Genomic DNA, 15,324 nt, shown 5'->3' with positions numbered 1-15,324 from the left:
AGTGCTGGGGGCTGGGCCCACACTCACCTGTGAGAGAGGGTGGGTTTCATGGAGCTCATAGAGTTCATGGGGGGTTGCATGGGGAGCTTCCCGGGAGGGTCGTTCTGCCGGCTTTTCTGGTGGCGAAGCAGCAAGAGCCGTCCCAGCTCCTCACACCACGATGAAAGCAGTGCTGTGCAAACAGAACAAATGGCAGTGAGCACACATCTGAGGAACCAGCACAGCCCCCTGCAGGTGCAAGCCACTGTAACAGGAGTCACGACCTAGACAAACACCATGAGTGCAAAGCTTGCCCGTGAACCACCACTCACACTTTTATCCTATCAAACTGAGTCTCTAATTGCCCTACACTATCATAAGAACATTTTTACCCAAGTTACAAACATTCTGCATAGCCCAGAAGCACAGAGATGAAGAATGGATGAAGCAAAAGGACATGGGATAGCTGTTACAAGTAAAGCAAGATGCAGAATAATTCATTTCACACTAACAGAAACATAACAAAAACATAGAGAAGACATCATTTATGGGGGGAGCAAAGAAAAAAAGACCTCTTTTCTATTCAGCTGGTTTTTTTTCATAAGATTAATTGGAGAGAAACCCATGTGCACAAATTAATTTCCAAAACTGCTATGAGCTACCAGTCTTGAATAGATAAACAGGAGAATGATGTATGGATGCAAAGTTAGGCACTTAAATCTATATCTGACCCAGCACAACCCCTAAATGTGTATTTCCATTATGTGCCTAATCTTGTAGTCAATGAGGGTAATTCTGTGCTTACAGGAAAATCACACTTATGAACTATGAAGATGCAGAGATTTCTTAGAGGGAAGAAGAGCTTGCAACTCCTTCTAAAGACATGAAAGGGGTCATTATTCCTGAAAATGTGGCCTCTCCCTTATGCACCCACACTCAGGAAAGACCAGGCCCTGCCACAGAAACCATCTACTCTGCAGTAAGCAGAGCCCCCCAAAGTGACTGCAGTGCTCCGATGAGTGCACCCAGCCAAGACACCCCACCGAAACCTCCAGCAACATCCACACCAGTCTTAAAGCTGCCTATTTAAATTCCAGCATCAGAAGTGGCTCTGGTAAAAAGTCAGCCAGGTATGAGAACACAGTGAGGAGTTTAACTGGAACAAAGTGCAGACTAATTGAAAAATCCTGCAGTGGAAAGAAATCAACTTTTCAAGTGGAAGTGCTTGGGCTTTTTTCTTCTTTAAAGGATGCTTTACAAAACCCTCAGAACAAAAAAACGCTTTATGTTTAATTTTTAACTAAGTGCCTTCCTGAGGTGTTGCAGACTGAACACAAATCAACAGATTATATGGATGGGTGAGAACCAGAAGACTACTGAAAACCCAAGCTGCCATAGCGGTTTAGGGTAGTAACAAACTCTAGATGTAATTTCAGGCTTGCTCATTTAAAAGAGACAAGTGCAGAATCCTCTAAAATTGAGGCTCCTGTTTTCATGTCTTAATTGTCTAATGGTTGTCTTTTCACCAAATAACAATCATAAGCAGTAGCTAGCTATCATTTCAGGGTACACCATCTTCTTTTCCCAGCAGCTACTCACATGCACTGTTAACACAGAACAAATTCCAAAGAGACTAACTGTAAAGTCATATTTGTGGGGCAGGAAAAAGAACCTGCTTTACCAAAAATGCACACAAGTACGGTACAAGAAACAACTGGATTTTCTCAAGTTAAATGGCCACACAAGAAAAATACTTATCGCCTGGGCCACTGCTGTGAATTAATCACACATTAGCACAACGAAGGGGTAGTAATTTTATTGCATTTGGACAAAGAAGAGGTAGCAATTTTATTGCATTTATCAAGCAGAAGGTCAAGAGAGGTGTTTAGGGAGGCATTTTAAAGCTCTGCTGTGACAAAAGGGGGCCATCGTTTCTTTATGTAACTAAATATGGTCACTGGGAAACTGTCAGCCTCACACGGAGCCTACAAAAAGCATTCCCTCCAGCTCTGTGAAATGTTCCAGCAACGAGTGTCAGTCTAAGCTGCTTCTCTATTAGCCAAGGAATCTGTCAACAAGCATTTGATCAAATTATACTCACCTTTTATCCCTGGCATATCATTACTAATGTGCCAGTGACAAAGGCCCCCCTCCCCCTTTCCAGCCGCCTGGAGATACAAATTCCTGCCTCACAGGGTTTCTTCCCTTGCCCACAGCCACTTGAGCTCGGGAAACACGAACAAAGTGTTCTGCCGAACACTTAACGCAGCCATCACGGAGTAATAGTGGATGAGTAATAGTGGATGCTGAGCACTGCCACAGCCGAGTGTAATTACTACAGAATCATCCATCTTAGAGGAGGCTATGATGGGAGAAGGGAGTTGCTCCTTCTGCACACCTATGTGCACTTGACAAGTAAGATAAAAAGCAACAACCCAATGGATCTGAGGGCATGAATCTGCAAACAAAAGCCAAACCTGCTTGGAAAAAAAAGCAGTGTAACTCCCGGAAAAAGAATATGCCAATGAGAGCATTGCTTTGGTGAGGTGAAGATAAGAAAGCATCTTAATGAGTTATTATTACCAATATCCAGTACGCAGATTTATAAAAGGAAAATGTAAACCATCAAAGAACAAAGAGGTCCTCAAGATAAGCTGGATGGTTTTATTCTACAAGTTATCTGGAGAGGACCCATGTTTTTAGAAACTAAGAGACTGCAGGTAAAAACCTAGGAAATTTACTCATCCCTATCAGCACTCATTATAGTTCAACCTTTCCTCCCTCAGGACATTTCAACTCATGTACCATGTATAATAAGCACTCTCTTCCCTGTGCTGGTACTTGTGCATGGAATGAAAACAAAGCTGTTTGTAGCCACCTTAGGAGTTACGAATTCCCCTCTGACCTGCTCTCTCCTCCCTCTAAAAGAGTCTGCTCCCTTCTGCTGGAACACACAGGGCAGCCTCCCCTCTCTCCTGCCCCATCCACCTCCAGTGCTCTGCTCTCTGCTCGCTAAGATGAATATATACCCTGCCAACACACATCTGGTACAGCTGGCTTCTGGAGAACATCACTTCCTGGGCTATTCAAGCAAGATAAAACAAACTCAAAATGAATTTACAGATTACACTATTCATCTTTAGTGTACTTAGTTACTGCTTTTTATGCTGACAGTATTAGGCGTATCTCAACTCATTTACACTCAAAGCACGAGAATTTCAGTATCATACTATAATGAACAGATAAAGCAGCAAGCACAAAGGACAGCTACAGATGGTGCCAACAGTCAGTCTCACCCTCTCATAGCACAGCCAAGCAGCTGCTTTTTCTCCCCCTCGGCCCCTCCTCCTTGTACAACAGGAGCACAGATTTTGCAGATGGACCATCCACACCGTCTCTCGCAGCCCCTTGCTGCGGCAGTTTAATGATCAGATTTAAATCGTGTTCCTCTGCTGCATTGCTACAATGTCCCTTGCATACAATGATGTGCCTTTCCTGCTTAAGTTGAACTCAACTGTTGCAATGAGAGGAAAGGAAGAATCCTTACATGTGCATACAGCCCCCAAGAAGCCCTGTACACAGCCCAGGTGTAAAACACAACCTGGTTAATATACCAAAATTGACATTTTCTTTCAACTCCTGTTCCGTCATAGAGGGCTCTGCTAGCTCATGCAAAAAGATACAGAATAATGGCAATCAAATAACGTACTGACAGTTTAAGTGTATTCACACATTTATTTGGCTTAAAGGGACACTCTCTGGGATGACTGGTGCAATATTTGACCTACTTTTCTCCATCTGCAAAACCTGTATCATTCTTAATGGGATTGCATTTCACTTTTAGCACTGATCTATTTCCATAGGAATAAATCAATACCGATTTGCTAATGACGACTGCGTTAAGAAACCAACACAGACATGAGCAGCCTCAGCTTTCACATTTGTGAAAAGCAGAAATATAGATTTAAAAACAAGAGGAATTTCAATTACAACTAGCCCAAGGGGTTTCCCTAAGGAAGCAAGAGAAAAAAATCAGTTCAGAGACATTCAGCTTGCTGCTACCCGGTCCCATTTTTGTTTTTCTATTCTTTGAAGAGGACCAGACATTACAAGAGTGGGTCTCAGCACAGAATGTGACTGACCTCTCCTTAAAAAACTCATAAATACTCCCATACACCCAAAGTTGGCAACACTTTAGGTCCTTCTGGACGTGTCCAATAGTCTTAAATTCTTTCATTGAAAAAAATCATAAGACATGGCAATGTATCCCCATTGGGATCCTGGGGACAGGAGGGGAAAGAAGGCTGGAAGGCAATTTTTTTTTTTTTTCCAGTCAGCCCAAGTCACATTCTAAGCATTTCTCTGCAACCACAGAGCTAAGCCTTGCTTGAAAGAGAAAGGAAGCAATTGTTATTTAATCCCCTGCCTCTAGGAGCCAAGTCTTTAAGAACATGCCAAATATCACAAGATTTGCGACACAATTATTAGGACCGGCCACATCCCCTGGTACTGCTCCTTTCCTGTAAGGGCCCTTTTGTGCCGAAAACCTGCCAGGCAGTACAGAGAGAAAGGCCCCCACTGCTTGCTCTGGGGCACCTTTCCATCCCTCACAGCCACGACTGCCCATCACCCAGCAGCAGCAGCACAACTGCTTTGTAAGTGCTGGGGCCCTTCCATTAGGAAAATCAAGGAGCTTGAGCAGGATGAAGCCACAGATCATGCCCAGGTTGCTTGCCCCACTTAATACTTCTTGAAAACAAATGATGCTGGCATACCTGTAAATATTAACATGATGGATGCTCATGATGCAGGTCAAACATAATTTTATAGCCATAGCACAGAAGATTGGTACAGCCCATGACAACCCTTTTTGGGCCAGGGACCAGAAAAAGTAAAGAAACCAGGGTGTGCAGCCAGTGCTACCCCAGAGAGGCACTGCTGCATCTCCCCAGCTGCACCCAGCCCGGCCCTGGGAGCTGCAATCTCTGGCACTGCAAAGTGCCACAGTAAGCACCTCGAGTGCAGGAGCTGCAGCTCCCTAGAAAGCAAAATACAGAGAAGCACAGTGCTAATCTATTTACCCATTATGATACCCTAGTATTAGTTACAGCTTATCACCTCAGTAAATCGCTGCCTCTTGTTAGGGAACATGCTTAAAGGTGCAGCAAACTGTTATTTACAGGCAGACACTATATTTACAGCCACAAAGACAGGTGAGGAGGGGATAGGACAACAGCTCAGTAATTTCAATGCCTTTTGCTTCCCGGGAGACTGCTGGAAGAGCACAATAGGATTACTGCTTCCTTGCTGCAGTTAAGCTGCAGTAGATAGTTCAATAGGCAGACTGGCAGATCCGTATTTCTTATTCGCTGCAATGAAAATATTAGGAAAAAAGGAGGAGTTTGATTTGGAGAACTATCTGTTCAGCACCATCTCACTAGATTGCTTTCATGTCTCAGAAGGAAATGCATTTGGCTGAAGAGATATTTACAGCGTAAGTAAGAAAATACATCATTTTTCACCAATCATATCCATTAATTTTATATTGCTTTTAGAAACAAGTCTGTATTTTTTTACATGGAGAATTCCAGATAAGTAGAATAAAGAGCTACTGAGTGCTTTCTGCTCTGTCCTCTACAGACTGCAATCTAAATACAGTTTTTATAAAGCATCCAGTGAGGTATTTAGTGGGGAGGAAAGGGAAGCAGCAATGAGAAGAGAATGAGAGGAGTGGAAATAACTATTGTCTTGTTTATTTAGAGGAGTTATTCTTTCTACATAGAAAAATGGAGACTATATCATGTTTGGAAAAATACACTGAAAATGTTAGCTACCTAAAGCTGAATGTGCTGACAGCATTAGAAAAATAAGGTCAATTGCATTAAAAGGATGGAATCCTTGCAATTTTGTGAAACTGAAAATCAGATGTCTTCCATGTGTTTTAAAAGCCATTTTGCTTTTAAAGAGCTAGGAAATGGAGAGAGGGAGAAACTGCTCATGTCAAACTATTTCAAGGATTGATTTTCCTGCAGTTCTCCTCCCCGCATACCCCAGCAGAGCATGGCAGTGGCTGGCTCACCTGTCGGTCAGGGCAGCAAAGCAAGGCCACAACCCCAGGATGTGACAGTCCATTAGCAGAGATTTGTGTTTGTCCCTCCTCTGCAGTTCTCTCAAGGTACTGCTCCGTGGCCTAACCCTGTGACAGAGGAGCCCTACCCTGTCATTACACCAGCTTCTGCTCGGTGTCTGCCTCAACACTGACAGCACAAAAGGAGTATACACAAAGCCAATTACAAAGCAAAAGAACTAATTTCTCAGCAGTCTGGCTGTTCAGCATGGACTCAAAGCAGTTCCCAGGGAGTCCATCCCTCCTCCCAGGCCTGTCTGTCCGGCTGCCAGCAGATGCCCACTTCGCACACAGCAGCCCACGGCACAGAGCCAGTGCTTATCCCAGGGGCTTGCAGCCACCTCATCCCGGGAGGCTTGCACCCAGCTGGCTGCTTTTCTGGACACCTGAGCATTGTAGCTGCTCTTCTCCATCAGGCAAAATCAGTGATGTTAGCTGAGAAGTCCAAGTAAGTTGGATTAAATTGACTGATTTTATCTAAAAAGTGCCAACACAAACCTGCCCCCTGTAGGGAGGAGAGCCCCCTCCAAAGGCACACAGATTTAAAAAGTCCTCAATCCCAGCAAACTGCACAGCAAACTGCATGGAACTGAATTCCCCAGCAGAGCAAGGGGGCAGCTGGCTCAGATCCTCATTCAGGAGGCATGAACTGCCCTGCTAATGACAACAGGAACATAAAGTTGACAGCCACAATTCAACACTGTGGAACAGGGCATGGTACACATTTCTAACCCTAATATCTAAGTAGTGCCTTTTATCAAGAATGCCTCCTTCATTACTATAGCTACAGCTGTGTCCTGCAGAAATATACAGCTTTGCCCCAGTAGGATCTATAATGCAATTATGTATTACAATTAAAAAACAAAAAATCATGCAGGTTTGTAGGAAAATAGATAATGAAGGGAACACCTAATTAAACTGAATGTAGTATCACATTAATTAACAGAGGTTTTATTCAATAAAATCCTAACTGCAAACCTGAGAATTATTCAGCATGTGCTTTTAGGACTGCTGCATGAGACTGACACCACGTACAAAATCCGGTCTTGAATATGGGTCCAGCTTGCCTTGGCACATCTTCAATTCCTCACAAATACCTCTCAAGACACATATATATGTAGGCTTCCCCAAAGGCTTTTGCCAACTGGAATAGTTCATGCTGAAGACACAGATTTGAATTCTGCTATCCTCACCCCATGCCTTCAGTGGAACTGGGATTCCCTAATTTCCTTCTACACTTGCCAAAACTTGGCAGAGGATCTTACCAGATTCACTACATTAACTTTGAAGTAATACATTACAAAACATAGCAACAATGGCTCAATTTGGCAAGCACAAAACACTCTGTACAGATCCAGATAAAATACGTAAGCATCTCATTGAGGCTTAGCTCTGCCCAAGCTGCTACATCTGAAAATACAGCCCATTATATAAAGAGAAGACAACACTGGTGAAAGGCTACCAGCAAGTGAATCTTGGATGAGGCTTTTCAAGGAAATGCACTCCAATAGCATTAGACTGCTTGTTTTCTTACTCATCCAACTGTTGGTTTCACTGCTTAGACTTCAAACAACAGCATCTTTCATTACTGCTGCACGCTTTTGTTTTGTAATGCCAGAGCTAGTCATCAACAGATTTCATACATAATCCAGACATCTGAAAAATGAGACTGACACACTTGAACCCATCTTTGTCTACAGATAAAGCAGTGACCTACAGGTGAGAGGCTCAGTTTCATTTAATCCATCCTCAGCCCTCCAATTACTACTGTAAACAACTCCTGAGCTAATACCACTACTGACATCTGAAAGTGCTAGGAAAAAAACCCAACAGATGAATTTAACAAGAGCTGGAACACAAGGGAGCCATGCACAATCACCACAACGATGCAAGTCTGGAAGAGGGAAAATCTGGTGTCTACCATTAAACAAAAGAAAGGAATAACTGCAGAACTGGAGGTGCAGCTTCCTGTAATGGAAACCTAACCCAAATTATTTAAAAGAATCAAGAGGAAAGAAAAAAAATTAGTAACTACCAAAATTGACTTTTCAGAAACAAATCATGCCTTACCTCTGCATTTTCTTTATGCTAGCAGACAACAGATCTTGAGCATAGACTAGTTTGATTTCAGTCCGGCTTTAGTGCTGCTTAACATGACATACTCATAAATAAACAAGGGAAATTAGGTCTAGCTGAACACAACACAACATGGCAGGAAACTTAACGCTTACCAAACTATTAAACCAACAGTCACTAATAGAAATGAGCATTACCAGATTGCTCAGAGGGCCAGTGAAGGCAGTAGCTGTGCTGTGCTGCCAAAGCACACCCAGCCAGCTTCCTTGACTGCATGAGTGGGACTCAAGCTTGGGAAATGCACAGTTCTTTCTCTCTACCCCACTATAATGCACAGCCCCAGAAGGGGAAGAAAAGTAATCAGAATTATTAGAAAAAACCCATCAAAATACTCTGCAAGAAATGATTACATGGATTAGGGCTTTTGGTGGGTTTGGTTTGAACTTTTTTTTTTTTTTTTACAAGAGGGAAGACTGACAGCAGTGTTCTGATTTTCTGAGTAAGAAAGCATTAAGTGTATCCACAGAAGAATCACCAATAATACAGAGATAAAAAGGACACAGGTTAGATATCAGGAGCATTATAATGCTTTAAAATACCCTAAGGGGTAAGGTGAGGAATTTCCATAAATGGAGATGCAGAAGAAGGGTCAGATACAGATCTAGGGAGAATGGATTCTTCAGCTAAAAGCACAGATGAATTTGTGAAGTCTTCTAGAATCAAATGAAATCTGTGTTTGTGAACAGAGGAAATTCAATCAGTCAGCATTGGGAAAGTATTTAAACCTGGCTTGTATTCACAATTATCCCAAAAAGACATCTTAGCTAGTGTGGGGAGCTCCTGTAGAGACTGCTGAAGTGGCCATGCAGCTACATGGCTTACTGGCTAAGTTTTAAAGATGAAAGAAACTGAGAGCAGGTGATGTGCTGAAGGTCACACCATTTGTGACAGAACAGAGTCCCAGAACAGAGGGGATCACACACCTTCCTCTCTTTGCAAGGAAAAACCACAACCACCACATCAAGGGGTTACTGCTCTGTGCCCGCAGTCTCTGTGCCTGCCATGGAACATTTTCAAACAACAACTGTAAAACATCTGGAGAGGCTTTCAAGGAGAGGAAAAAAATTACAAAAACCACACAACCAAAATTTATAGCAGAAACGTGTTTCCAAAGTTAACACTGCACAGCCAGAACTCAGAAGGACCAAAAGCTATTTTAGGAACTTTAGGCTTTTTGGTTCTGCCGTCTTGCTTTTTGTTTTAACTTTACATTATTTTATATTTTTACAGGAAAAGAATGTTTTATCAGGTGTCCTCAGATTATTTTTTTTTAATTTTTGTTTGACTAGTGTAATACAAACTTTGCCAACTTCTTGATAAGTGCTGAAGGAACAAAACTGCTTGCTTTCAAAGTTGGGGGTTACAGGACCATTTTTCATACTATCCAAACTTTGTAGTTGAACAGAACTAAGCTAGAAGTACCCTAACCCTATCCTTCCACTCTCTAAGTGCTGAATGTGAAAACAGTTAAGGACAGCATGAAACAGAAACTGAGCCTAGAGCAGTTTTTAGCTTAACTGATTTCTGCTCAAACAATACAGGGCAGACAGATGTGTGCATGCACTGCAGTTTCAAGGCAGCAATGCTTCCCATCTCACTGCCCAGTTGACGAGGTAGTTTTCTAACAGAGTCATTACTTCTCTAGGACTTTTTTCCCTCTGAGTCCTACCAACCCCACAAAACTTGTCATCTTCCTTTACTAGCAACCTGCTCTATTCCTCTGGTACTAATCACCTTTTCTTGAGAACTGCCTAATTAATTAACATTCAATTAATATACCAAAGTCAAATACCAAATAATTGTTCTCAAGCTGCACTGGGAACTTGGTAACTAATCTGAGCAAGAGGAGGGCTTCTGTACCCTTAAAGTTCCATGTCCTATAGCTGTGTCTTCTGGGCTACTGAACGTTTCCCACCTGAAACATAGTAATATTACAGGAGCAGACTTTGTGAGCCATGGATGCTCTTGCTAAGGCATTCTGATACCCCTAAAGACTCCACATACACTATGTTTATTTCATTTATTACCGATAAAGCAAAAGTAGAAAATCATCTATGCTCTGTTACAATTAGGACCACAGAGAAAACCCAAGCTGGCATAAAATAAGAAACATCTAAACAACCCTACCCCCATCTTCAGATTATTTTAGTTGTAGTTTCACAATACAAAGTGTTCAGCAGCACTACTGCCTTGAGGCAGCCCCATCTTCTGCTGTCTGTGCCCATGCTCTGCTGCAGCCTGCACACTCCCAGCTCTGCTGAAGCATTTCTTTGTGTGACCACCCTGTGAACCCGACAGCGGGTTCTTTTAGTATTCGTCCTTTTTTTTTTTAATCTTTTTTTTTCCTCGTCTCTCTTACTTAAAAATCTTTTCCCCAGCCATGTATTTGGTTTTTCCCTGGCCACAGGAAGCGCAAGGCTCGGGCGCTCTGCAGAGGCGGGAGCCGGCAGCTGCTCCCCCCCGCACAGGCGCTGCCCCACGCCGGGGCTCGAGTGCCACGGAGCAGCCTCAGTGCAATTAGCCGAGCTACAAGCACACGGAGGGCTGCAGCAAGAGACTTGTATTTAAAAGCCTATCGACGAACATTAGTTTTAGACAGATTAGAAATTGCCGTTTCCTTGTCTTCAGGGGCATGTTTATCATTTTACATAGGTAGAAAGAAGTTGTCTACGGAAGAGGGGAGAGGTGTAAAAATGAATGTGGCTAATTGCTTTTTACAAGCATCTAGGGAAGAAGCCAGTAGAAATCACAGCCCAGACTGATTTTTCAATAGCTTTCGTTTCTCTGTCTGAAAATTAAAAAGAATTGGGGGAGAGAGAAAGGGTTATTTGTGACCACCTCTTCTTCTGGACATTTGCAGAAGAGCAGCCTGCCTAAATTCTCACAGAGGACACCTGGCCACCTCTCCCTGCACAAAAGTGCCGTAATTTCAGGGCTGGAGTGCTGTAAGATAATGTCATCACTGCTCCTTCCATCTATAAATAACTGCATTTGGATCTAGCCGAGTCACGTGGAAAAGCTGGTCAGCAACACATGCATGTGTGTATGTGAGTGTGCCTTTGGAAACCCAAATAATTCTAATAATATTGCATGGAATAAGCTTTAGCTTTCCAAATTTAGCTCTGGTCCATGCACTCACTGCGGCTCACAGAGGACTGCTATTATTTCTTTTTTTAAATACTATTCTTCCTTTGCAAGCTGCTGACTAGGGCATTAGCGGGGTAAAAAAAAAGCGTGCAAAAGCGTCTCGTGTGCTGCTGCGCAGACAGACTGCTCGGAGAGGCAGACAAGAATCAATTGCTCCGGCAGCTCGGCGAACCCGCCCGCCCCTCTCATTGACATCTCCTCTCAGCCCCTGAAAAGGCGCATGGGCCCGAGAGCGGTGGGCGGGTGCGAACGGCAGCCAGACAGCACCGCATGGATGGCACACGCTGGAGAGGCTCCTGATCCAGCCCAGCATGGATGGCACACGCTGGAGCCGCTCCTGATCCAGCCCAGCATGGATGGCACACGCTGGAGAGGCTCCTGATCCAGCACCGCATGGATGGCACACGCTGGAGAGGCTCCTGATCCAGCACCGCATGGATGGCACACGCTGGAGCCGCTCCTGATCCAGCACAGCATGGATGGCACACGCTGGAGCCACTCCTGATCCAGCACCGCATGGATGGCACACGCTGGAGCCACTCCTGATCCAGCACAGCATGGATGGCACACGCTGGAGCCGCTCCTGATCCAGCACAGCATGGATGGCACACGCTGGAGCCGCTCCTGATGCAGCACAGCATGGATGGCACACGCTGGAGCCACTCCTGATGCAGCACAGCATGGATGGCACACGCTGGAGAGGCTCCTGATCCAGCACCGCATGGATAGCACACGCTGGAGCCACTCCTGATCCAGCACCGCATGGATGGCACACGCTGGAGCCACTCCTGATCCAGCACAGCATGGATGGCACACGCTGGAGAGGCTCCTGATCCAGCCCAGCATGGATGGCACACGCTGGAGAGGCTCCTGATCCAGCCCAGCATGGATGGCACACGCTGGAGCGGCTCCTGGCCCAGCCCAGCACGGATCCCACACTGCAGCGGCTCCTGGCCCAGCCCAGCACGGATCCCACACCGGAGCGGCTCCTGGCCCGGCCCAGCACGGATCCCACACCGCAGCGGCTCCTGGCCCAGCCCAGCACGGATCCCACACCGCAGCGGCTCCTGGCCCAGCCCAGCACGGATCCCACACCGGAGCGGCTCCCGATGCCGGCCGAGCGGCAGCTCCAGCCTGCTCTGCCTCTGCCTCCCGGGATCGGAGCGGGCTGGGGCGGCAGAGGAAGGAACACACCCTAATCACTCACGGAACCAGATTTTAGCATCGATTTTCTACAGCAAATCTGTCAGAGCAGTGCAAAAGGATGATTTTAAAAATAAAACAAACAAATTTTTGGATGCTTAAACAATCCCACGGCAGTAGTAACAAACACGAATAGGAAACCATTTCCAATAAGCTGTATGGAGCTCCTCGGGGCATTTTCTGGGAAAATGACTGGAATACAACCTGACATGACCAACAGAGCCTGCAGTTTAAGCAAGGCTGTAATACCCACAAGACATTATCGGGGAAAGATTTTCATCTTTGGAAGCTAAAACTGAGGAGAGCACGTACTGAGGAGGAGAAGATACAGGAAGAGAGAGGGCAGCAAGGGACACACTGAGTATTTCCCAAGACTTCAAGCACTGTTAATTCTGCAGAGCATTTCCCAGGGACAGAGATTCTGTTCCACTGCCTGTAGAAAGGCAGCAGTTTGTAAAAAAAGCACTGAGCAAACATCTTATCTAAACAGCAACCACATCAATTTCATGTTCCCAGAACATCTGGAAAGAAGAATCACAATCAGAATGGACATCAGAACATCAAATATTACTGTACAGCACACATTAAGATGCTGTCCAAGCAGCTGGTGAATAAAATTCTATCTTCTTAGTCAAAATAAATTTTGGATTAGCTCCTACTCCTACTGAAGTTGGTTGAAAATATTCTAAGTAATTTTAGTGGTCTGAAGCTCAGTCTCTTACATTACATTTACACAACCTCTACCAATACAATCTTTTCTCCTTCAATACACCATTTCAAGTGTATGATACAAAATCTAACTTCTCCTTCATACATTAAGAAATACTTCCATGTTAGTCTAGCAGATGATATTTTTAATTTTACTCCTGTAAACTAAGAAATGTGGAAAAGTGGCTACAATAGAGGATAAGACCCAAGAGAAATTAGAGCAAAAGATAAGCTAATATGTTAAAGATAAGGTTTCTGAAAGGTTACAGATATGTTATTGCATACAGACTGTGCCTGGCTACTTAATGCCTGGGGCCTATATAAATGGCCTTTCACAAACACGTAAGGACTGGCTCCTTCCAGAAGGAACTTGAAAGAAATGCAATAAAATTTCAAAACAAAGATGTCATGGACAAAAATTTCTCATGGATATTATCACAGGAATGTTTTCTGAAAGAAGCTGGTTGAATGAAAGAACAAATTTCTAGTCAAGTAATACGAAATTTTCTCCAAGGGGAATAGACTGTGGTAATTTTGAAAACATAAGGGGGAGGGAGAGATGAGGAGAACCCTCAAGAGTAACAGAAGCCCAGGGAACAGGAACCGAGGGTGCTGTCTACTTAATGAGAATAGAGAAGGTAATTAGATGGGCTCCAAGAAGGTGGAATATTATCATGTACTCCCACATCCCCCCTCTTGCTGCATACTTTTCATCCTGTATTTTACTTTGAGAACAAGTTTCTACTACATTTTCTTCCTGATCAGAGGTTTTCCATGTAAGAAAGGTCTCCAAAAGCCAAATTATCTAAATTTGGCCCAATTCAACTAATATTTTAATGCAATACCCATCTAATCTGGCCTATTGCAATATAAAACAATCCATATTAGCAATCTGCAGTTTGATGCTATGAAAACTAGGAATTACAACACTTAAAAATATCACATAGTGTTGAGAACATCTTGTTTGTTCTCTCTTGGATTTCTCATGGATTCTTAAGATCAATTCAGGATACCAGCTCCAGTTCCACTGGCTGTCAAGAAGCAAAAGAAACATAATAAAAAAGGCAGGCATTGCAGCTTGACTGGTGTTGGCCAAAACAAAATGGTAAAAACCTTTTTTTAACTTCCTACACAACATAGTTGTTCTCTCTCTGAGTCATATCTGTTCATGTTACCAAGAAAGCCCCACAGAGCCAATATGGCTAGGGAAGAACAAGATGTATTTTCAACAAGACTTTTAGCTGATTCCAGTTGGTGCAAACCCTTTTTTCCCCAGAAATTATAAAAGATGCAGAAGAAACACTCTGAATTTCAGCTTCCAGCTACTTTAATTCATGAACAAGGGATATTTGGTGTTGAAAGGTAACAGCAGACATTGTCTGTCTTTATAAGAAGATAACTTTTGAAAGACCTTTCAGAAGTTTTCCTTCTACCTTTAGAAGTACTTACAGTCATTAGGCCAGAAATATTGTTGGTATTTCCACAATGTCCACAAAAATCCTATGTGTCAACACTAATACAAAACATTTTAAAGGTAGCAATATTAATAATAATAATAGTACTAAAAGAGAACAGGACAGAATATTTTCAAATTGTAAAATGCTTCAGTTTTCAAGAAGCGGTATTCACTTCTAAATATCCAAGCACATGTTATTAATTATCTGTATCAATTATTGCATAACAGTATTCTACATCAGATGTTTGTCTAATGCAGAGTTGAGCACTACCAAGTGATCAAGACCACACATTCTAAAAGATATACATGTAAACAAAGCACTTCTTTTATCTGCAAGTTGCTGATAAACACTAGCTAATCCTCACCTAATCCTGTGAAGAGAACATCATCCTAGCTTCACCAAGGGGGAATCTAAGGCAGTGAACTAATCCTTTGGGGAAAATACTCAGGTTAGAATGCCAGGGAGACACGTTACTGGTGAGGGACACTGAGGTCCTTACTGGCAGGGCTATGTGAAAATTTCTGCTGCCAAGACTATCTCCACTTCCTGAGGAACCTCTCAGGGCAA

General features: G+C 43.5%; 1 protein-coding gene across 9 annotated transcripts in view; it reads right to left on the bottom strand.

The window, feature by feature from the left end:
* ZMIZ1 (zinc finger MIZ-type containing 1) overlaps nucleotides 1-15,324 on the bottom strand; it is a 339,116-nt gene that overhangs the window by 51,340 nt on the left and 272,452 nt on the right. For all 9 annotated transcript variants that reach the window (XM_077183273.1, XM_077183272.1, XM_077183278.1 and 6 more), the window contains one exon: nucleotides 28-172. In XM_077183273.1, coding sequence (XP_077039388.1) covers nucleotides 28-172 — 145 coding nt within the window. The remainder of the gene's footprint in view (nucleotides 1-27; nucleotides 173-15,324) is intronic.

This window comes from Agelaius phoeniceus, chromosome 9 (assembly GCF_051311805.1).
Source record: "Agelaius phoeniceus isolate bAgePho1 chromosome 9, bAgePho1.hap1, whole genome shotgun sequence".
In the NCBI taxonomy this organism is placed as follows: Eukaryota; Metazoa; Chordata; class Aves; order Passeriformes; family Icteridae; genus Agelaius; species Agelaius phoeniceus.
Note: the sequence above shows the minus strand (reverse complement) of the source record. Positions and strands in the feature narration are given on the sequence as shown.